Raw genomic sequence first — 21,941 nt, 5'->3', positions numbered from 1 at the left:
AGCTGAGATTTGTGAAAGTATTCTATACATTGTAAAGTGTGCTGTGCACGTTTAAAGTATTATGTTTCATTATTCTTTCTCAACCCTAATCTTACTTCCTCACATCCTGGAGATGGAAATGGAAGCTTACCTAAGTGAATTTTCTTTAGGATCTCACAACTTAACCAACTATGGAGCAAACCCTCCCCCTCCCCTCTGGATTCTTTCCTATTGATTGAGCTCCTTGGTGGACCTGTCCCTTATCCAAACGTTGGACTTTCACCTGCCAACACAAGAACTAGGGCAAGACTGACCCCAGGTCTTTCCACTACCCACCCTGAACCCTCACTTATTTGAACTCGGGCGCGGCTATCTGGGTACAGGCTCTTTCTCCCCTTCTAGCAGCCTGCTCCTTTGGCACAGCCTCCGGCAAAGGAAGGAAACTCAGGGCAGCACCACACCCATCACTCTGGGCCTGACTCACTAAGACTTTGGGGACAAGGCCAACTATCTTTCTGGGGGAGGGACGAGAGAGAGAAGATGGGGTCTGTACTCAACCCCTTCTCTTTGTGATAGTGGGGGTGGAGGGAGCCCCATACATTAGCTCTTGCCCAGTGGCTTATGTGCTGAATGTCAGTGGTTCCAGGGCACCAAGCAGCAGCTGGGTGAGAGAACTGGGTTCCAGTTCCTAACTCTACTTCTTCAACAGCTGGGATTTCAGTTGAACTCTGAGTCTAGTCTCCTCACCTGAAATTAATGGGAATATAACAAGTGGGGGTGCTGCCGTGAGAAGCATGGGCACTGGATTCAAACGATTCGGTTCCCAACCCCAGCATTGTGTCTTTGTCTCTGGGGTAGTTATTCCATCTTTCTGTCCTTCTCTCCTGTGTTCAGTGGGACTTACCACATTTCTCTCATTGGGTTGTTTTAATATTTCAATAACATTTTAGGCAAGCACTTAATAGGGTTATCTGATGTTTAACAAGCCAATGAATTGTAGTAGGGATAGCGGCCTTAGGAGTTTGTCTTGAGGTCTTTCAGATAGCTACAATTGTAGTTATTACGACCGCCCTTGGGGTAGTCAACTTTTCTTTCATTCGTACAAAGGGGATTAATGTCTTTTGTGAAAATGCTTTGTAAATTGCTAAACACCCCTTAGAATGGGGGGATGGTTATTCGCACTTCCTCCAAAAGCCTAAGAGCTCTTACAGGCGTGGCACTGTAATAGGTGAGACGCAGCCAAAGGACAAGAACAGTTTCTTCTAGTCAAGAAGCACCCACAATGTCAACTTGTCTTCCATTGGTCACCCTCCTTTTGTCTCTGAGATCCATTCTCCCTAGGGAGCTTTTCCAGGCTCACTCAAGGAAGAATGACTTCTTCACCGCACCCCCAACGCACTCTTTGCCCTGAACAGCGTATGTCCATGCACAGAATCCAAGCCGAGTCCATTGAGGACAGGGACTCTGTTCATCTACATTGATATGTGTTAAGTAAAGGCTCCTCTTAGAGACAAGGTTGAAGTGATCAAAATAATACCCTCAATCTCCATCCCACTCCCCACCCCAAATATTGAACAGAACCACAGGCTGCTGGGAATACTTATTTATTTGGTCTATTAACAACAAGATCTGCAAAACAAAAAAACCCCAAAACAAAAACAAAAAAACCAACAACAACTTCTAAACACAGGATAAGAAAACTTGAACATTAACATTCTTCAATTCTGTGAAGCTCTGCAGTACGGAAAATATACAAACTTCAAACAGCTGCAAAAATAGTGTCTTTGGGAGAAAATAGAGTTTCTACATTGATACAAGAAAAATAGGCATTTTTCTAATCCAACCCAATCCTGGGGCAGGTGGAGGGTATGGAGTCACCACTCGCCACCTAGAAGAACGCCAGCTCTCTCTCCCCTCCACCCACCTGGGGCTGGGCAGGCTGGGCTGCTGCTTAAGACAATCTTAGTCAGGATGAAAGCGAGATGAAAATGCCACTTGGGAAAATGTTAGGCTCCCCCTCTGCCAGCAGCTGGATTGGTCAAGTGTTAGGCCCCTTAGGGCTGCTTTGGTCAGCTCCTCCAATGAGAGGGAAGCATGGGAATGGAGGCTGGGAGGATGGGGGTGTCAGTATTCGGGTCTCCTCTTCTGTGTCCGTGGAGGAGAGGGAAAGAAATCTGTGGTGTCCTCTCTCCACTGATCATGGCCAGCTTGTTCCATGACCAGGACAAGGGCCCCATATACAGTCCTTTGGACTCACACCCGGGGTGGGGGACCCAAGACCTTCTGGGTGAGTTTTCCATCAAGTAAGAGAGGTGGCAAGAACACAGGTGTGACTTGTGAGCTGCCCAGCTGCTAGTGGAGAAGGCAGGTCCCTTCCCATTTGGAGGGGACAGTGTCCATCAGAAAGAGGACCCAGGGCTTTGACACAATAAATGAAAGTGCTCGAAGGCTGAGAGGGAAGGGCTCCTTTATCGCCCACCTCAGGGGAGCCAGGGACGGGCCTGCCACCAAGGCACTGGTCTCCATGGAAAGGGGGTGGGGGTGGGGCCCTCAGACCACCAGGGAGCTCTGGAAAAGCACGGGCTCTTCTGAGGGCGGGCTGTGCTGCCATGGCTCGAACGGCAGCGAGGAGGCCTTGGAAGCCTCTGGATCCTTCCGAGGCGGCGGCCTGGGGCTGGCAGGAGGAAGGGGGGACCCCGGGCTGGAGGGGCAGTTACGGAAGATGAAGCCCATGCTGGGGAAGAGGGGCTTCATCAAGCTGACGGGGCAGAAGGCCGAGCCGGTCGGGTTGAAGTGGACTTTGTTCTTGTCAGGACAGGAAGTCAGGAAGGCCAGGTCAGGACCTGGAGACCTGGAGGGTGGGGAAAGAAACACAGACATACATGTGTGCACACAAGCACACAGACACAACCAGTGAGAAGAGACTAGAGACATCCCAGTGTCTGGGGAGTGAGTAGAGGAGCTGGGTCTCTGCTCAAACTGCATGGGAACTTGGCCGAAACACGGTAAGCTACTGAGCAACAACCAGGCTTTTGGCTCCTCAGGTCTTCATGTTTTAGAAATAGGGCTAAACAACAGGAAATCTACTGTAGCTAGAAAAAGGAGGGATTGAAGCTAGACAGGAAGAACTTTCTGACCATGTGATGTTAGCAGAGACTAAGGGCTCTCTTAACTTGGGAGATTTCATCAGTGAACAGTGTTTGGGGGGCAGACCCCTTGCCCGAAAGCAGACATCCAGGCAAGCGGCTTTGTAAGACTTTATTGCAGTCTGAGGCAGGGCTTCTGAGCCTCAGCAACTTTGGGCTGGATAATCTCTGGTTTTGGGGGCCTGTCCTGAGCATGCCAGGGTGTTTAACCGCATCCCTGGCCCCTACCCATTAGGTGCCAGTAGCAGCTGACCACCCCCTCCCCCAAGCTGTGACAACAAAAAATGTCTCCTGATATTGCCAAATGTCCCCTAAGGGTACAAGTTGTCCCCCATTGAAGTGTACCGTCCTAAAGAATCTCCTCCTTGAGCACGTTGGAAAGGTGTGAATTTCAGAGCCTTTGCTGGGAGGGAAGGGTAGCAACCGTGTGAGATGGGCGGCCAGACCTTATTAGATCTAGGTTCTAACTTGCCATGTGGTCTTGGTGCTGGACTTGGCTTGAACTGTGTCACATTTAATGTGAAAAGAATCATCCCTACCCTTCTGATCATGTAGGGAAATGAAAGGATGAAAGGTAAGGTCAGAGAGTTCAGGAATAACAGATCCATATGATAAAAAAGAAGAGGTGTATAACTGCGCATCAAGGGTGAAAGAGCTCGGCAACCCGCTGGTTGTGAGGATTCTGGGTGAGAAGACAAATGTGCAGGAAGATGGGGACAGCTCTATCGCCAATGGCTCCCATCGACTACCTTTTTCTTTAAGTATAATGTGCGCACAGAAAAATGTACTCAGTGTATAGCTTAATAAGTTGGTAACCGTTTCCATTGTAGATTCTAAGAATGCCAAACTCAGAAAGAAGAGTGAGGCATGAGGAAGAGGGCAGAGGTTGGCACAGAAAAGAGGTGGAATGAAGTGAAGGCCTGGGGTCCAGAGGACTCCCCAGTGGCAAAGTGTCCCCTGACCAAGAGGATTCAAAAGGATCTTATTTTATAGAGGGGTCGGGAACGGGCAGGAGAGGGAATGCTCTTGGTGTGTGCAGGCACACGCAAGGAAGGTGACCCAGACCCAAGTGATGTTTGAGATGACCCTGAACAGCCTGAGCGCCCCCTGGGAATTCCAGGCCATCTCTCAGCATCAGCAGCCGGGAAGAGGGAACTGTGGCAAAAGAACCACTCAACACAAGAACTTCCCAACAGTGAGGCTGACACAATGAAGAGACCCCAGTGAGCTGAGAATGTCCATCCCGATGTCTTAGCAAGTATGTGATAGATCAGCTCCTGTCTTAAAGGGCGGACACCAGGGCGGAAATCTGGACGAGATGACTTTCAGACCTCTTCCGACATTGAGTCTACAGAAGAATCAACCTAATTTCCTAGCAACCACCTAATTTCCACAAGCATTCCAGGTTGTAACCACTCAGCTATAACGTGGACTGGGGGACGGCACAAGAGTCCAGAGTCTGCTACACACTCTGGCCTCTTCCCCCCACGACCCCCAGAGGACCCAGGTTCTAGAAGACACTAGGCAACAGTGATGATGTGAGGAACATCCCGGTGGCTCTGGTTTTCTCCTTAACTCCTACTCTGGGTATGTATGTACCTCCTGCTAATAACACAGATTGTCGTCTCCCTTACCTTAGATACAAACGGAGCCCACAGGGCCACAAACCCTGTCCCAGCTAAATGTCCACTCGTACACCATGACTAAACTTCCTGACTACCGTGGAAACCACGCCTTCCACGGCGGATCTGCCTTAATGAAGCCTAAACGGGGTGGGGGGCGGGGGGAGAGAGAAATGAGCTCTTCAGGGTGCCGATCGGAGGGGCTGGCAGTGTGGGCCTGTGGGAAGGCCGGCTCTCATTTCTCTCTGTGATGGGAGAGAATTGTAGTGATCAGCATGAGAACGGCTTCTGAATTGTCCAGTTGGGTTCAGGAATATTCCATAGTCCTCTTACTTGTAGGGGCTGGAAACTTCCGTCTGGACACTTATGATCCCCGAACCACCGCCGCTGCAGGGCACAGATGTGACTCTCAAGCAATTAGCAAGTTGTTTGCGTTCCTCTGCCCCTCCGGGGGGACGAGGCATTTCTCATCTCTGCCCGAAAGGAACTACTAATATATTCTCTCTCTCTCTCTCTGATTATAGTCTAGCAAATTCTCACACCTTCCCCAGGGATGGAAAAAAATAGAAGAAACAAAGGGTTTAGGTTTCAGAGCTCTTTCCATTCCAGCTCCTGCTGCGCTTGTGGCTGGCATGTGGGCAGAGAGCAGGTTTCTATGGAGATAATGATAAGCAAAGATTTAAGTGCTCAGAGTAGGTAATGTCAACAAGTTTGATCATGGAAAATCTGCTATACCAATAACCTAGAGTTGACAGCACCTCTAGGACGAGAGAGAGTCAAAACTGAAGCAGGGCCTGTCGGGTGGGACAGCACAGGGCCTACTCCCCATCCCCGGCCCTCCGTCCCTCCGTCCCTCCCTCTGAGGTACTCACGTGGCCTCTTCAAACACACGCACTCTCTCACAGCCTTCCGGGGGCTCCCGTTTGAAGACGTAGCTGTGATTGGGCCGAGGGGAGGAGGCAAAAGCAAGGACTGGAGATGGGCTGCCATCTTCAAGGAAGGCTGGGTGGCCTGGAGAGGAGGCTGCAAACAGAGCAAGGCTGAGCCCAGTGGAGCTGAAGGAAAGAGCACCGTCCTCAGCTCAGGCCCAGGTGTGAAGGGAAGAGGCTGGCAGACATGATGAGGTCGGGGGCAGGTTGTTTGTCTATACGCTACCTTAAAGGATCTTGGAGGCAGCTTACAAAAATACATATCCTGTTACACAGGCCAATCCCCCTCCCCGCCAAAAACAAAACAAAACAAAAAAACCCCCAATACAGTTGAACTGATGGAAAAATCAGGACTAATACCAATTTATATTCCCAGGAGATAAACAGCAATCGCAACGCCAAGTCTCAGACTTAAAGGAGCCCTAACTTCTATGTCTCTCTACCTTCTTCCAAGGCCGCACCGCCCTGCCTGCCAACATACCACAGCTTCTTCCTTTCCACAGCCGTGAAAGTCTAGCCCTTCTTCCAGGAAGAGCTCTTGCACTAACTCAGAGAAGCAATCTTTACTCAACCCCACTCATGGGATAAAATTCCTCTTGCTTTTCACACAGCGAATGCACTTTGCCTAGGTTGCAAATATTGACTTTATCTGTATTTATCCCACATTTATTCCTTATTATCTATGCTCTGTTTACCTTTGTGTATGGTTAGAGCATGCCCTTGGCCAGCCTACTGCATGGGGTTGCCTTGAGAATCACGTGGGGCGACACAGGCCACAGCGCTCTACAAGGTGAGGACCACGACTACGGGGGGCAGGGCTCACAGCAGGTCCTGCGCACGGTGCAGCAGGGCACAGCCGAAAGGAGGGATTCAGAGTCAGAGAGCTCGGGTTGCCTCCTGGGTCGAACCAGGTGACCATGGGCACATTCTCTTGTTTTATGTCGTTTACAACCACCTTGAGAACTACTGCTTGTAGTGGGTACCACGGACACCTGAATAGACTCGAGGGCTTTCCAGCCAAAAATGGGGATGGGAGGGAGTGCTTCTTTGGATCACAGCGAGGATTAAATGAAAGTATAGGTGCAGGGACTTTAGGTAAATTATAAATCTGAATCAATATCAAGGACCGTTATTATTACTGGTGTAATGTACAAAATGGAGATGACTCACAAAGATATTCTAGTTGGCTGGTAAATAAAAATGCCAGGCCTGAAGTTGATCAGAGACAGAAAAGGGAGGGGGGACGCCGCTGCACCCCCGAGCAGGTCCTGCTGCCTCGGTCTCCTCAGCTTACCTTTGTCGCCGGGGATGGGTGCCAGCTCCTCAACGGCACCCCGATGTTCTTCACGGCTGGTCTGGCCCGAAGGCTGGGGAGATGCCAGGGGCATGGAGGGAGAGCTGGAGAGGTTGCCAGGCTCCAGGAGGAGGAGGGGGTGATCACAGCTGCCACTCTGGGGGGGAGCTGGGGCGCGGTGCCCATCAGGGATATCAAGGATCTGCCGGGGAAAGGGTGGGTGATGACTCTCAGGCCGGTCTCTTCAGGCCTGCAGAGCTGCGGGGAAGGTCGGGCTCCTCCCTTTGCCCTTGTTGTCACCCTCTGATCATAACACACAGCGACAACAGGACGCCATTTCCTCAAGTCACTCCCGATCCCTCCAACCCTAGCCAATCTAAGGGAAAGCCCCTCCCATTGCTCCCCTAGCTCTTCATCCTTTTCTCTCGCAGTACTTGCAGACCATTATAATTATATATTTATTTGGATGACTTCTCAATGGGGCACCCCCACCAGGCCATAAGCCTCACAAGAGCAGGGACCTTCTTGTGGCAGCCACCAGGACACCGTAACAGCTGCAGGCTACGGCAGGACAAACCCACAGACCATCGTTGTATATGAAATACCCCTCCCTTCCCTTCACAGTTGATGGTACTTGTACCCATGGCTCCCCAAATTGTCTGCATGTTTGGATGGGTATAAAATCCTATATACACACAAATTTAAAATCAACCAGCAAGTAAATCATAAACTAAGGGGTGTGTGCATAAGAATTACATTAATACTCCCAACTGGCGTTCCCTGGCTGTACTGTGTCAGTACAGAAATGTGCCTGATACTGCAGAACAGGTAGTAAATGGTTCTGTCTGGGAGCGGAGCAGGGAACAAGGCTGCACGGGGGCCCTGGGCATGAAGGATGATGAATGTGTGCCGCCAGGTAGGGGTGCAGGGACGGGGTAACACAGGCAATGGGGTGGGTTCAACTGAGCACGGGGGTGACAGTACCAGGGCCAAATACGTGGAACAGTGGGCTGGTGCTTTGGCTGAAGAATGATGTCTTGCTCATTCCTCCTTTTTGGGACCCTCCTCTCTGCCAACCAGCTCCTTCTCTGTCAACTCACCATCACAAAGCACTCCCCAGGTACAGCCACCCGGCTCTGCTGTAGCCATGGCCTGTGAGTCCCAGAGGGCAAGAGTCGCACCCCTCACCCTCCAGACCCCACATGGCCTGCCTGCCAGCGCCCCCGGGCCCCACTCACCCGCAGCAGCTCCTCTTCACCCTGCTCCTTCACAAACACCTCCTCCAGCTCTTGGTTGAGTCCCTCTAAGCTTCTGTGCAGGCAGGGGCTGAGTCGAAGGACAGGGGACCCTGAAGGGAAGCTGGGAGGCGATGCCTGAGGAGGAAGCAAATGAAGCATTCACCAAAACCCACCAAGCCCTGACCATGTCAGTTCTGCCTGGGGGTAACGGTCGCGTGTACACAGCAACAGCAAGTGAGTAAAGGAGGGCTGGGGACAGTTACTGACTGCAATAGGCCCACTCAGTGGGGTTTTCTCCGGAAGTTAGAGCTTTGAGAGGTCTGATGATTTTAAAGGTTGCAGGGGCATCACAGCCTCATTGTACAGGAGATTAGGGTAGAGGAGAGAGAAACCCAGAAAAGTAGGAAGCTTTTCCAATGTCATTCACCAAGTCCAAGTTTGCACTAAAGCTTCACCTGGGCACCCCTGTGGCCATGGGGCACGCGGTGTGGTAGGGCTCTGCTGCTCAACCGGAGAGGTTCTGCCCACATGGTGGGTGGGTGAGGGCTGTGGAGGGTGACAATGGGGCGAGGGTGGGGGCAGGGGGAACGTACCCTCAGTGTTCCCCGCACTGCATGGTCCCCTTGGAGTGGGGAGCCCCGCTCCTTCTCTTTCCCACTGCGGCTCAACTTCGTCCTCTGCAGTTGTTGCTTCAACTTGGTAATCTGGTGGCCCAGAGAAAGGGAGAGGGGAGGCAGGTGAAGCAAAGCAAAAGTGCACTGGGTCCCTCCTCCCAGGTGTGGCTCCGCCAGAGGCCCGTGAAGATGCACAGAAGGGAGACAGCAGTTAACCTTCCATGGCACCAAACCTCGGCGGTGCGCGAAGCTGTGACGACAGGCCCATTGGGCAAGCTGGGCACCTTATTAACTCGACTGTTTGAGCTTTCAAACGACCACGTGTTCCACAGGTGAACCAGTTCCCCCAGACTTTAAAACACACAAAACTGAATCCCCTTTTTGTCTTTCACCAATTCCACAGGCATGGAATACTACTCTCTATTAATAGAAATGACATTTTTGAATTTACTCCCCAAGTACACTCACAACTATCTCAAAGGCCGTGAGACCAGGAAGGATGGAAGGGTTTCTCCCCATGTTAAAACAGACTGCACTTAGCAAGGAGCCAGCTCTACAGAAGGAATATCAGATTTGGTCCCAACTCCCACTTCCTGCAACACCAACAATTTTGCATGTTATCCCCGTCACATTTGGAATTCTGGACCTGCTTGCCTCAGCTGGCAAATGCTCAGGAGATGCAGAGCTATTTAAGTGTGGGCGTAGGAGGGGCTGGGTGGAGGGGGGTGAAGGAGAAAGAATTGGGACAACTGCATAGCATAAACAATAAAATATTTAAATTTTAAAATAAAGTAATTCAATAAATATGGGCCCAAATTAAATGGAATTCAGAGGGTAGATCTGCTGCCCACAGCCATGAAATATAGAACTACTGCCAAAGAGAAAGTAAGTGCTTTTAGATCCGCTATCGGGGACCGTTCAACCATGACTCCACGCTCAGTGCAAATAACTTGCTTACTCTGATAATTACGAACTTTGAATACTTTGTGTTTTCCACTAGCTTGAAACACTTCGTGTTTTTTCTCTGTTCTTGCAACCGAGAGGGCAGAAGTGACTCTCCCTTAAAAGGCATCGACAGGCGCTGCCCCACAGCATGGCAGATGGAACTGGTTTGGGAGCCCTGGAATTCCTGTCTACGGCTTTCTCTATTCAACCCCAATGCCTGGAACCCTCCTGAAAGAAAAGGGGCGCCAAAAAGTGCTTGGGAGCAATAACTATCTTCTCCTTCTTGTAAAGCTGAGGTGGGATGAATGGTTAAGTGTAACAGTACGTGAGGCTGCAGCTTTTCAGTTCCCAGGAACTCACTCTGTATCTTTCTCCAGTCTCTGAGCTACTTATCTGGATCCAACCTCAAAGTAAAGTGAGAACAATGGGGGCCCCCACCCTGTGCTTGGCTGCTGAAGGGTACCAGCAGTCACTGGCCAAGCCACTGCTGGCAGGAGGGTCTTGGCTCCAAAGGCCTGGCCACCAGGTGGCTGGGAAGCAGCTGGGAAGGAGCCATCTCATTAGGAAAAGGCTAGGTGGAGACTGGAAGCATGAGTCTGCTTTGGAGCAGGTGCACCCGCAGCGCTGGGGGTAGACAAGAGGCAATGACTCTGGCCAGGAAGTCAAATGGGGCCGTTACCTCTTTGCGGTGGTCTGTGCTGCCCCAGGACGCCGAGCGCTTGTGCGTACAGGAGCTGGCCCGCTCACCGTCAAGCTCTTGCCAGGACAGGGGGGTCTGCAGGGAGAGGAACTCAATGAGACAGAGCAGCTTCTCAAGCAGGCTCAGGGGTGGTAGACACACCCTTTCCTGGACAGAGGCAGCGGCTCTTTGAAGTCTTCTCTGTCACTGGCTCCTCAACCTCCTCCTCGAGGTCAGCCTCTGTGATTCTTTCAGGCTTCTCCACCTGCACTTCCTCTTCCCAATCACCCTCCTCCAGGAAACCTTCCCTGACAGCCAGTAAGGCCAAGCTGCTCTTGACTCTCTTGTGACTTTTGCACATGGGTGACAGGCCCAGCTCTCCCTGGTGCTCCCCGACAGTGAGCACAAGCACTGCCCTCCCTGTCCCCACCAGCTCCAGAGGAGCACAGGCTCTGGGACCCACAGGCATCCTCGATTCTCATAGCCTCCGTGTGCCCGGCACTGGCCCAGGTTCCTGGGAGCCCAATGAAAAAAGTTACTAGACAGTACTCTATTAAGGAATCATTAATTGGTAAAGCAGAAAAAAAGGTCCACAGAGATCCCCCTCCCTCCCTGACCGAAGCAGGAGCCGTGGGTGCACGGCAGTGCCTCAGGCTATTCCATGACCTCCCCCAGTGCACGGAGCCCTCCTGCATGTGCAGGGGAGGCGCCATCCTCAGCGTGGAGGGAGCCAGAATTCTGAACTCAGCCCTGACTCCTGACCCCTCTTGGCTTTATCACACAGCTCCTTCTCCTGGGCCCTGCTCTGCCTCTCGTGAGAACAGGGTGTCAGTCTGCCGGCCTCCCTCCCCTGCTGCACAGAAGACAGAGTTGGCCCAAGATGGAGGCAGGGGGAGTTTGCAGACCCACTTCCTGAGCCCCCACCCAAGGGAGGAAGCTGCCGGCTCTAAGCATGAAGATCCCTCCCCACCACCGACATCCCTATTTCCATTCCCAGGGAGAGGCCCAAGGGGGAATGCGCGCCAGTGGAACCAGTTCCTCTCTAGCTTCTTTGCACAGGCTGCCAAAAGCATGAGGGCCTGGGAACTGTCTCCTCCAACAGATCTGCTGACCTCCCCTGAGAGGTTGCTGCAAACAAAAAGGGGGAGGAAAAGAGAGAAAAACCCAACAACTCAACACCCAACAGCTGCTAAGAAGAGCTCGGCAGGGGCGGTCTGAGTGGGACTGTGGGAGCAGTGTGCCCTGTGTGACAGCTGCTGGAGAGGGGCCGCTGAGGGCTCAGGCTCCTTGGCTGTTCCTTCTCTCAGCTGCCCACCGACCAGACCGACCTCCGAGGGGCCATGCGACACAGCCGGGGCGAGACAATGGCCCTACTTTCCTTCGCTGGGGCTAGCACCACAGGGAGACGGTCAGAGATCTATCCCCCATGATGCCCTCCTTCAGGAGAAGAGCAGGCCACGCACCCTCCAGGCCCACACCCCAGAGCCCTTGAGGTGAAGCTGACCCTGACAGCCTGTGGAAACCAAGCAGCTGTCTCCTTCCAAATGCCTCCATCTCTCCACACGGGAGTTGGCAGACCGAAGGTCGGAAAGGGCTGCTGCATAGACTGAAGAGCGAGGAGCAAGCCCACCTCTCCCACAGGCCCCTCAGCCAGCGGACGCATGGATGCTCCTCCTTCCAGGGCTCCAAAGCCAACCCCTAGATGACTACCTCTGCTGATCAAAGTGCTGGGTCCCACACTGGCCTATGGCCCCTGGAAAGACGACAGAAACTACGGAGAAGAGACAACAAAGGCCAGGGTGCTGAGCCCATTTCCCTTCCTCCAGGAAGACACTGTGCTCGCAGGTGGGTGGTGAGGGGCAAACCAGCCACAGACAGGCCGCCACCGGTGCTACCAACATCTCCGGCAAACTCTTCAACTAGTTGCCTTCCTTCTTGTGAGGAATGTGAGGGGGTGGGAGGAGAAGTGTAGGCTCGAGCTGGAGTTTAGAAAGGGTGTGGAAATTCATGGCAGCAGGGACCACCCCCCCCCAATCCATTTTACCCTCCGCTCGCAACATCTTCCAGCAACCGCCGCCTACTCTAAACTGTGCTACCAAGACCATCGCCTTGCCTTGACACCCCACCGTGGCCGTAGATGTCACCATCTCGCCCTCCCTCCCAGGGGCTCTCCTCTCCACACGGGGCTCTCTGTCCCACCCAGGCAAACCAGCTCCTTTCCCTTACTCGTGCACTCAGTAAATGGCTACTGAATGCCAACTGTGTGGCAGGTACTGTTCCGGGCGCTGGGGACACCACAATGCACAGAACAACAAAACTCCCATCCCCTTTGAATTGACATTCTAGTTGGGGACACGGTTTCAATGTGATAAGTACTAAAGAGAAAAATACATCAAAGAAAGGGGCTGGGGATGGTGGGGTGGGGGAGGGGGAGGAGGCACTGACATGATTTTAAATGTCCAGTGAACAGCTAATGTCTGAAGAAAAACATGAAGGAGACGGGGGAGTGAGCCACGTGCCATCCGAGGGAAGAGCGATCCAGATGAAGGAGACAACAGGTGCCAAGGCCCTGAGGCAGGAGCGAGCCGGATGTGTTTGAGAATGATGAGGAGCACGGTGTGGCTGGAGCAGAGTGAGCCAGGGGCGCATAGGCAGAAGATGAGGTCATCAGGTGTGACAGATTGAAAAATGGTCCCCCATAGTATCATGTCCTAATAATCCTTGGAACCTGTAAATGTTACCTTAGGAGGGAAAATTTTCACAGAAATGATTAAGGTGGAAAGATTAACTTGGGTTATCTGCGTGGCCTTAAGTGCCATTACAAGTGTCCTTATGAGAGAGAGACAGCAGGAGATTAGACACACACAGAAGGAAAGGCAATGTGGCCATGGAGGCAGAGACCGAAGGGACGTGGCCATAAGCCAAAGAATGCTGGCAGCCACCAGAAGCTGGAAGACGCGAGGAATGGATCTCCCAGAGAGCCTCTGGAGAAAGGGCAGCCCTTGCCAGCACCTTGATCTTGGCCCAGTGAAATGGAATTTGGATGTCTGGCCTCCAGAACTGTGAGAGAATAAATTTTTGTTGTTTTGAGTCACTAAGTTTGAGGTAATTTGTTATAGCAGCTTTGGTACCTAATACACTAGGTTACGCTGTGTTTGAGGTTGTTTACATTTGGGCCTTGAGTATTCTTAAGGCGGGCACATGCACGAGTGTGGTCTTTGGCCCATCCGACTGAACTGGGTGCGCCAAGAGTGGGGGCCGTGCCCTCCCCCTTATTTTCAGTGCCCCTGGGTGCACAGTCTCCTCTTCCTTTGGGTCTCATCACAGAGGTCTGAGCCAAGGTCTCCTTGGAGCACAGAGAAGTCACAGCTATTGAAGGCTACCCTTCAAAGAGTGCTCCTGTATGGTGCAATAGGGGCCAAGCCTCACTAGGCGACAGCACTGTAAGTAGTGGTTCCAGATGATCCTTTGGAAGCAGGGTAGAGCTGGAGCTGAGCAGGCCACAGTCATGTTTGTCAAAGGGACTTAAGCACTGGAACAGATTTGCTTGAACACCCTGGCCCAGAGGGAGCAGCTGAAGTTCGCAGGGCCATTTACTAGCTGTGGGTGGTGCCGGCCAACTGTGCAGATGATGCTCAGATCACGCAAAACTGAATGTGGGTTAGACCAAGGAAGCCTTGCCAGGATGCCGGGGTCCCTCAGCAACGCATGGAAGGCCAACGCATGGGCATGGGGATGGAGGAGAGGTTTCCAAAGAGCAGCCTGATGGAACAAGAAGGCAGGGGCCAGATGGAGCTGAAAACCCCTCCCTACCACAGTCTGTTTCTCTGCCCTCAACCCGATCAAGTCTCTCCCTGAACTCTGAGACAGGAAGAGCCCTGGTCGTGTTGTCTCCAGTGACGTTGGCAGAGCCCAGCCGGGCCCTGGGAACACCACCCAGTACACCTGTGCACAGCGCGAGGCAGTGTGGCGCCCGGCCTAGTACAGAGGGTCAGTGACTTCGTGCTGAAATGAAATCCAGCAGAAAATCAGCCCCCCGGGACTCTGGCCAGACAGAGGCAGGAAAGACTCTGAGGGGGGTCTGCTGGCCAGCCCTGAGAACTCTGGCTGCAGGTGGCCAAGGCCACCATCTCTGGCCCTACAGTGACTGTGCAACGCTCACATTTTCCATCATGAACCCATCTTCAAACATTCTACGCTGCCGTCGCACCACATGCGAACGACTGGTGCCGCTCACCAGTTTGGAGAGCAGGCGCTGTGCCCAGGCCCCCACACCCACGAGGGCAGGCCCACGATGAGCGGCTGAGCTGTGTGTCATAGCTAAATGCTGTGGCCCTGGCTTGGGAGAGGAGGATGACACTCCACAGTGAGGTCAAGCCCCAGAAAGGGAAGTCTTCCCAAACAAAGCGTGCCACCTCTGCTCCCGGCCTTCAGGACATTCCACGAGGCTTGTCAAGGCCTTATGCTATTTTTTTTCCCCCCAAAGGGTAAGTGAGGCCTAAAGAAAAAAGTCTGTCATAGAGGCTTCCCCACCTCACCTGGAGCATGCAGAGGAAGTAGAAGACGGGGTGGGGGTGGGGGTGGAGGCAGAGCAGGTACCCAGGGTCCCATCTGTCTGCAGGATGAGAACACCAGCAGGGGAACTTTGCTCAAACAGTCATTCCAGCTGTGGTGAGACCACTTCCTCCCTCCAGAAGAGCGTAAGAAGACTCAAATGCTTTGCAGAGCAACAAGGGAGAGGGGTGACCGCAACCGGCATGTGATGCCATCACCGCCCTGGCCAGGCTCAGCCACTAGGAGAGGCCAGCCCAAAGCACTTGGCGGCCGGCTCTGGTTTACCAGCTGACCTGGGGGAAGGGTGGTCCACAGAGGAGAAAACACATTCAGATTGATCTGGAAAATCCTGACAAAGTTATCCAGATGATGGTGACTCTCCACCGAGGCCCTCTTCATCCTCCCTGGCTGACCACGCTGTGTCCAATTCCCGCTGCACCCGAGCTCTTCCTTGTACCCACCAGCTGGTCTCTGGGAGACCTGGCCATCCCTCTCCCATTGCTCATCCTGCCTCAGAATATGCAGCGACTCCAAATACTCCTTCCCCAGTTACCACATTCACACCTCCTCTCCCTCCTAGAACAACCAACTTCCCAGTAAGATCCACCCACCTCTCTCCCTCCACTGCCCCAAATACCTCGGTAACCCCAGCTCTCCCTGACACACTGTAAATTGTCTGGGGACTACCCGTGCTATACTCTGTGCCTGCCTAGAGCTTAAATCACAGCTAAGCCAGGGAGGGGATCTTGGGGCTGTTGGCAACCTGACATATTCGAGGATGGAGAGTTTTTCATTCCACCTCTGCCTTGTGAGGAAGCCTCACAAATGCTTCCTGAATGGCAGGTGTTTTGTGCTTGCTGCCCAGGTCTGAAACTTGCTTGGCATGGACAGGGCCCTTGCTTGCTCTAGAGGGGTTCGGGGAATGTAGTTGAACAATGGCTCCCTGCCTTCACTGCAAAGCAGGCCCCCAGGAGTACCAAGGCTGGTGTGATCTCCAAACACACACTCTGCCTGCTGGCTCTGGAGTTGGGGGGGAGGGGAGCAAGTGAGAGGTGTAGGGGGAAGAGTCAAAGCGCAGAGTGAGGGCCAGCCAGATACAATGGGCATACTATACCAGTGTGGCTGGAGGAGAGAAAGGGTAGAAGGTGGGGTAGGGGTGGGAAGAGGCCCCCTCAGATCAAAAGAATTAAGGCATCAATCTATTTTGAACAATTTGAAAGCTTTTAAGGACTTCGGTAGATCCCATCTCCCTACCATTCCTCTTCCCTTCCCACCCTCCCTTGTATCTCCCTGATAAAAACTCCCCCTCATCTCCAGTCTGCTCTAGGTGATATACCCGTGTTCAGCAGGGAGATGCCAGAGAGCCTCAGGTCGAGCTGTGCCAGGCCAGGGACTCAAGTAGGAATTTGAATGGATCCCAAAGCCTAGAAGCAGAAAACTCCCAGAAGGCCAGGAATGCAAGATGGGCAGAGTGCATATTTTGTAGGCATATTGGATGCCCACGCTGATCAGCACTCTCCCACCTCCTGGCTGCAGTCACAATATTGACAGGTTGCTAAGAGTTCCTCGAGGGCTGGAGCCCATCCCGGGGAAAGAGGAAAGCAGCACAGCCCGGCCTTGCCAGACCCATGGAGGCGCATCGCTGACCTCTGTCTTGCGTGGCAAGAAGCCCAGACTCGTTATATAAAAGATCTGGCCTGCAGCTGGAACCCGAGCAGCAACACGGAGCCTAGAGCCCACGCCTGTACATCCACAGCCAGGGAACATCTGCGGCCAACCCTGCCTTGGGATGATGACAAAGCGCATGCTACCTGTGGGGTGGGACTGAGGCCTCCTAGAAGGCTGGCAGCGGGAGTGACAGAGACAGGCGACATGGAAGCCTGCCATCAGGCAAAAAGCGATGCGATCGTGAGCTTACACATGCGAAGCAACCTCAAGTCCTGCTCATCCACAGAGCCCTCCTTGACTACATACACTATTTGGGCTAAACACTCCTCCCAAAAGAGAAAGGGGTGTGTGCTCCAGGCATGTGAGGGGAACGCATAACCCATCCTACTTGCCCTTCTCAAAGGGTACAGGGAACAACAGTGCCCAGGGCTCCTAGGAAGTAGACCTGCTCTGTCTGCACCTGCAATGTGCTTTCCCTTCACGTTCTATTCTTAGATGTGAAGAGGGCCATCCATTTCAACTGTAGTAAATCCTTGTGGGTTCAAGGCAGGGTATTCCCAGGAGAATTCCCCTCCTCTGAAATGTGCCAGACGTTTGGCCCGTCTCACGCCTTGGTGCTCTGTTCACTGGCCTTCATGGAACTAGCATCCAGACTCAGAGGCCAAATCTTGTTCTCATTTCCTTATTCTTCACTTCAATATGCCAAGAACAGTACTGGGCATTCAGACTTTCACTAACAACATTTGAAAATGGATCTCAATAAAAAAATAAGTGAAAGAAAGGGACTGACGTGATGTGCTCAGAAGGGGAGGTAGGGCAAAGCGAGTGTACAAAACACTTTCACATTTGGCCATCACCCCACCTATGGGCAGGCCGTGTGGGCACATGCCCTCCCTCCCTGCACCGCCCCCCACCCCGCCCGCTGTAAAGGAAGAACTGGCTTGACCAATGTCCCCCAGGACGCTGCTTTGCCTGAGCCATATCCTCCTTCCTGAGGACAACTCATTTTTTCTGAAGTTGAACAGGAATGGGTTTAAACTGCATCAAAAGGGGGAAGATTTGACTCTTAACAACCAAACAAACAGCTAAGACTGTTGAAGTCCTGAATCAGATGTAAAAATATCTTCGTATAATTTCACAGTTAAGATGACTTCTTGCTCAGGCTAACACGATCTTATTCAAAAACTGACAAATGGATTGGATGATCTGTGGAGATTGCTCCCAAGTTTACGATTCTCAGTGAAAAGACTATTGTGAAGAAAAGAGGACCCAGGCTCCACGGAGCTCCAGTGGGTCCCCTGGAAGCCCAGACGGGGATGCTGGCTGGGGGTCAGCGCTCTGTTATCTGAGAGCCTGCCACTCCCACTGCTCCGGTGAGATCTGTCCTGGCTCAGCCCTTTTTGGCCACCTCTTCCAGTTGTCTGGGGAATGCAAAAGCAACTGCATGTTGGCCTCGGTTTAATTTTAGCAAGGTAGATCTCATTTTTTAAAATCGAGAATAAATTCCAAAATCAACTCTTGCTTACCCACGCATGAATACTCAAGCCAAACTGAAAAACCCAGACTGGCTTCTCTCTCCCACCTGCCAGGTGGAATGCAAGCTCATCTTCAGGCAAGTTTACAAAGAAAACCAAGCTGGTAAACATTAGGTGATGAAAATAATTTCAAGGACTGAGAGTTGGTAAGTAGACCAAAATCCTCCTCAGCCAGCCCCTTCCCCCCATCTGTATCCCTTATCCAGTTAGAAGAGAGCATTACCTGGGTGGCCTTGTCATTGGTACAGCAGGTGAAGGCCCCATCAGCATCTCGTGGCCACTGGCCCAGGAGGTACGAGCTGAGGATGGTGTCCAGGGAGAATGTACGTCGGACCTGGGGTGGCTGAGGCCTACACATTGGCTTTTCTGGGGCCACCGAACATGGGACGCTGGCTGGAAAAGAGCACAGCATGCCCCTTGACATCAGCACGGTGGAAAGAGACATGGAAACCAACCTTCTCTCTTCCAGGAAGCCTCACCTCAGCGCCACCCCTTCCCTTGCATGCACCCCTCCTGAAGGAATTTGAAGCTGCCCATAAAAGCACGTACAGTCTGTGGAGAGCTCTCCTGTCTTAACCAGCTGGCTTAATCACTGGAAACAATTTACACCATTTCACTCTGGACTGGGGTAACTTTATATACGTGTCCTCCATCTTTTTCCTGTTCCTAATGGACTATAAACTGTGAAGCCTGAGATCTTCATTCTGAGTTTCCTGAGAGCAGGGCTGTTTCCCATCCTGAGGGAGGGAACTAGAAGTGGGTAAAAACCAAGTTTTCTTCTATCTCTTATCTCCTGCCCTTCTCCCTCTGTCTAGCACTCCTCCCAGGGCTGGGAAGTACTGCACAAATCCAATTAACTAACAGAGGGAGTCTTCCTACTTCCTGCAGGGATGGTTAGCCCCAGGGAACCCAGGTGCCTGAGACAATGATGTAGTACGACTTTCGTTATCCGGTACTGAGGCATTAGTTTAGGGGAATAACCAGGCCTTCTGGTTCTCTCCTCTATCTCAGACCTCCGGCTAAAAGGGACAAAAATAAAGCAATTATAAATGCATTCCTTTTACTTTTTACCTTGGCTAAAGCTTTCTGGCAGAAGGTAAAAGTGGAGACCAGCGATAACATGTAAGGGTTCTGGAACCATCTGTAAGTAAGTTTCAATCATCCGGGTGGGCCGTGGTTTCCACAACCACATTCAAAACGCTCTCCTGACTTAAGATCTGTAAGACTCTTCCCTTTACACGGAGCGAAATGCGTTCACATCTGTACTAATCCCTTGAAAAGTCACGTGTGCATTAAGCACAGCAAAAGGAACTGGGGGCTGTAGATCTAAATAAACTTGAAGAGCTTTACACCTAAAAAGACACTAACAGGCTGGCAGTTCCTCAGAAAATTAAAACATAGACTTGTCATATGGCCCAGCAGCCCCGCGTCTCGGTACATATACAGAGAACTGAAAACGGGGTCTCCAAGAAACACTTGTACGTTGACGTGCGTAGCGCCATTATTCACAATAGACAGAAGGTGGAAACGCCCAAGTGTCCACCGGCAGACAGATGGATAAACAAAACGTGGTGTATACATGCAATGCGATGTTAGTTTCCAAAAGGAATGGAATCTCCATACATGCTACATGGTGGATGAAACTTCCAACCCACACTGAATGAAGTGAAATAAAAGACACCGAAGGACCAATGTTGTATGACTGCACTTCGGCAAATTCATAGGGACAGAGAGTACAATAGAGGCTACCAGGGACTGAGGGGAGAAGCGTTGGGGGTTATTGGTTCACGGGCACTGGGTTTCTGCTTGGGGTGACAAACACATTCCGGAAATGGAGTGTGGTGACGGCAGCACAACACTGTGAGTGTGTGTAATGCCCGAGGTGAAAAGATAAAAAATGCTGAAAAGGTAAATTTCATGTTAGGTATATTTTACCCCAGTAAAAATAAAAATAATAATAATAATAATAATAATAATAATAATACAATCTATGTTCCCCAAATCCATTTAACTATTTACATACTCCTGCATTTTGACAGGTGTCATCAATAGGAAATGTACATTATGTTCTACTTTGCTCTATCCATTTCATATACCCATTTCTAAGTATCAACAGTCTACATTTCATTTTTAATGACTACATCTCCATACAGTGGTATGGTTAGCCATTCCCATATTATTGGGCATTTGCACGGGCGTGGGGGGGCGGGGCGGGCGGGTCTCTTCCCTTCCCATTTTGGATATCATAAATAATACTGCATGGACAACTTTTAGTCTCAGTTTCTATCCAATTCCTGGCATATTTTAAGTCATCTCCCTCAGCCATCATGTACTAGTGCTAATCTAAAACAAATTTAAAATGATTTATAACTACAAAAGTAGTATGTGTAAGTTGTAGAAAAGTCAAGACATACAAAAATATAAACAAACAAAACAAAAAACCCCTCAACTCTCAACACCCAGAAGTGCTCATTGATAATACTATGAGGACAATATACTACCCTTCTAGGTCTTGCCTTCTGCATGTCTGTGTGTATGCTTTAAAAAAAAAATGAAATCATACTGTACATAATCATTTTGCAATGCGTTTTTGCCTTACATCATAAACACCTTTCTAAATCAATATATACTGACCCATAACACACCCTTTTAAATGATCTTAACATTTCTGTTAAAGCTCTTTAAAGGCCCTCTTCCAAAGATGGCGGGCAAAGTCCTCAGTTCTGGTCCCACCTACCCATCCCTTACGCTTCACTCCTCTTCAGAGTCTCCACGTCCTGGACAAACCACACTACACACTGTTTCCCACCCGGGTCCCTGGCGTCCCCTCCTCGGAGGTTTGCACATGTGCCCAGGGTTGAAATCCCATCTGTCCACACAGACCAGCCTAACCACCTGCCACAGAGCCTTCTGGATCCCCTGGGAGAAATGTCTCAGGACTTTCTGATTTCCTCCAGCACTTTGTATCCTTCTGGTACTTATCACCCTCTCCTGGATCATGGGTTATTATATTTGTAACTCCTGGATAATAAACAACCTGCAGCCAAGGACTATCTCTAATTTATCTTTGTCCTCCTCCCAGTGCCTAGAGCATAGGGCTAGGGATTGGCAGGCGCCTAAGTATGTGCATAAAATCAAAAAACTCCTACTGCAAGGTACACCTGTTCTAATTATGTCATGGATTCTAAGTTTGTCTGCGTATCCAAGCTCAGCCCACTCCCCAGGAATAAGGACTCCTGAGCCGCCTGCCTCTTTTCCTCTCTGTGAGGCTCCGAATGGCCCAACCTCTTTCTTCCCTATGCTGTGCTTTGTCGCCCAGTAAGTCCATGACTGTACACTGGGTTCGGGTCCCAACTTCCTGTCCTCCACTAGCTTTTCAACCACTCATCTTCCCATTCTGTGCTTAAGATCAAAAAGCCGCGATCACATATTTCTGGGAGCTTCTATGTCGGCAGCCTATGTCGGCAGCCAAGGCAGACACCAGAATGCTGTCCCTTGTGGCCCTCCTACACTGTCTTTAAGAGCCCAGTGGGGAGGCAGGGGCTCTGGAAAAGCAAGTTTACAAGATTACATGACAGAGAAGCAAAGAAGCGGGTGGGAAGCAGAGGAGCAGAGACTGGTATAAAGGCCAGGATGCCATGATTCCTAATGGCGGCGTCACAGTTGCGCGAAGGCAGAGAGGGCTGTCACTCCAGGGCTGAGAAAGCAGCAATGGGGGAAGACTTCTTGGAGATGCCT

General features: G+C 51.4%; 1 protein-coding gene across 2 annotated transcripts in view; it reads right to left on the bottom strand.

The window, feature by feature from the left end:
- Nucleotides 1-1,567: 1,567 nt before the first annotated feature.
- FAM117A (family with sequence similarity 117 member A) overlaps nt 1,568-21,941 on the bottom strand; it is a 41,348-nt gene continuing 20,974 nt past the window's right edge. For both annotated transcript variants that reach the window (XM_053910921.1, XM_053910922.2), the window contains exons 2-8: nt 18,427-18,596; nt 10,447-10,542; nt 8,802-8,912; nt 8,209-8,343; nt 6,971-7,172; nt 5,620-5,770; nt 1,568-2,830 (exon numbers count right to left, since the gene is read on the bottom strand). In XM_053910921.1, coding sequence (XP_053766896.1) covers nt 2,530-2,830; nt 5,620-5,770; nt 6,971-7,172; nt 8,209-8,343; nt 8,802-8,912; nt 10,447-10,542; nt 18,427-18,596 — 1,166 coding nt within the window. In that variant the 3' untranslated portion in view covers nt 1,568-2,529. The remainder of the gene's footprint in view (nt 2,831-5,619; nt 5,771-6,970; nt 7,173-8,208; nt 8,344-8,801; nt 8,913-10,446; nt 10,543-18,426; nt 18,597-21,941) is intronic.

Source organism: Desmodus rotundus, chromosome 9 (assembly GCF_022682495.2).
Source record: "Desmodus rotundus isolate HL8 chromosome 9, HLdesRot8A.1, whole genome shotgun sequence".
Taxonomy (NCBI): domain Eukaryota; kingdom Metazoa; phylum Chordata; class Mammalia; order Chiroptera; family Phyllostomidae; genus Desmodus; species Desmodus rotundus.
This window is presented reverse-complemented; position numbering and strand designations above follow the sequence as displayed.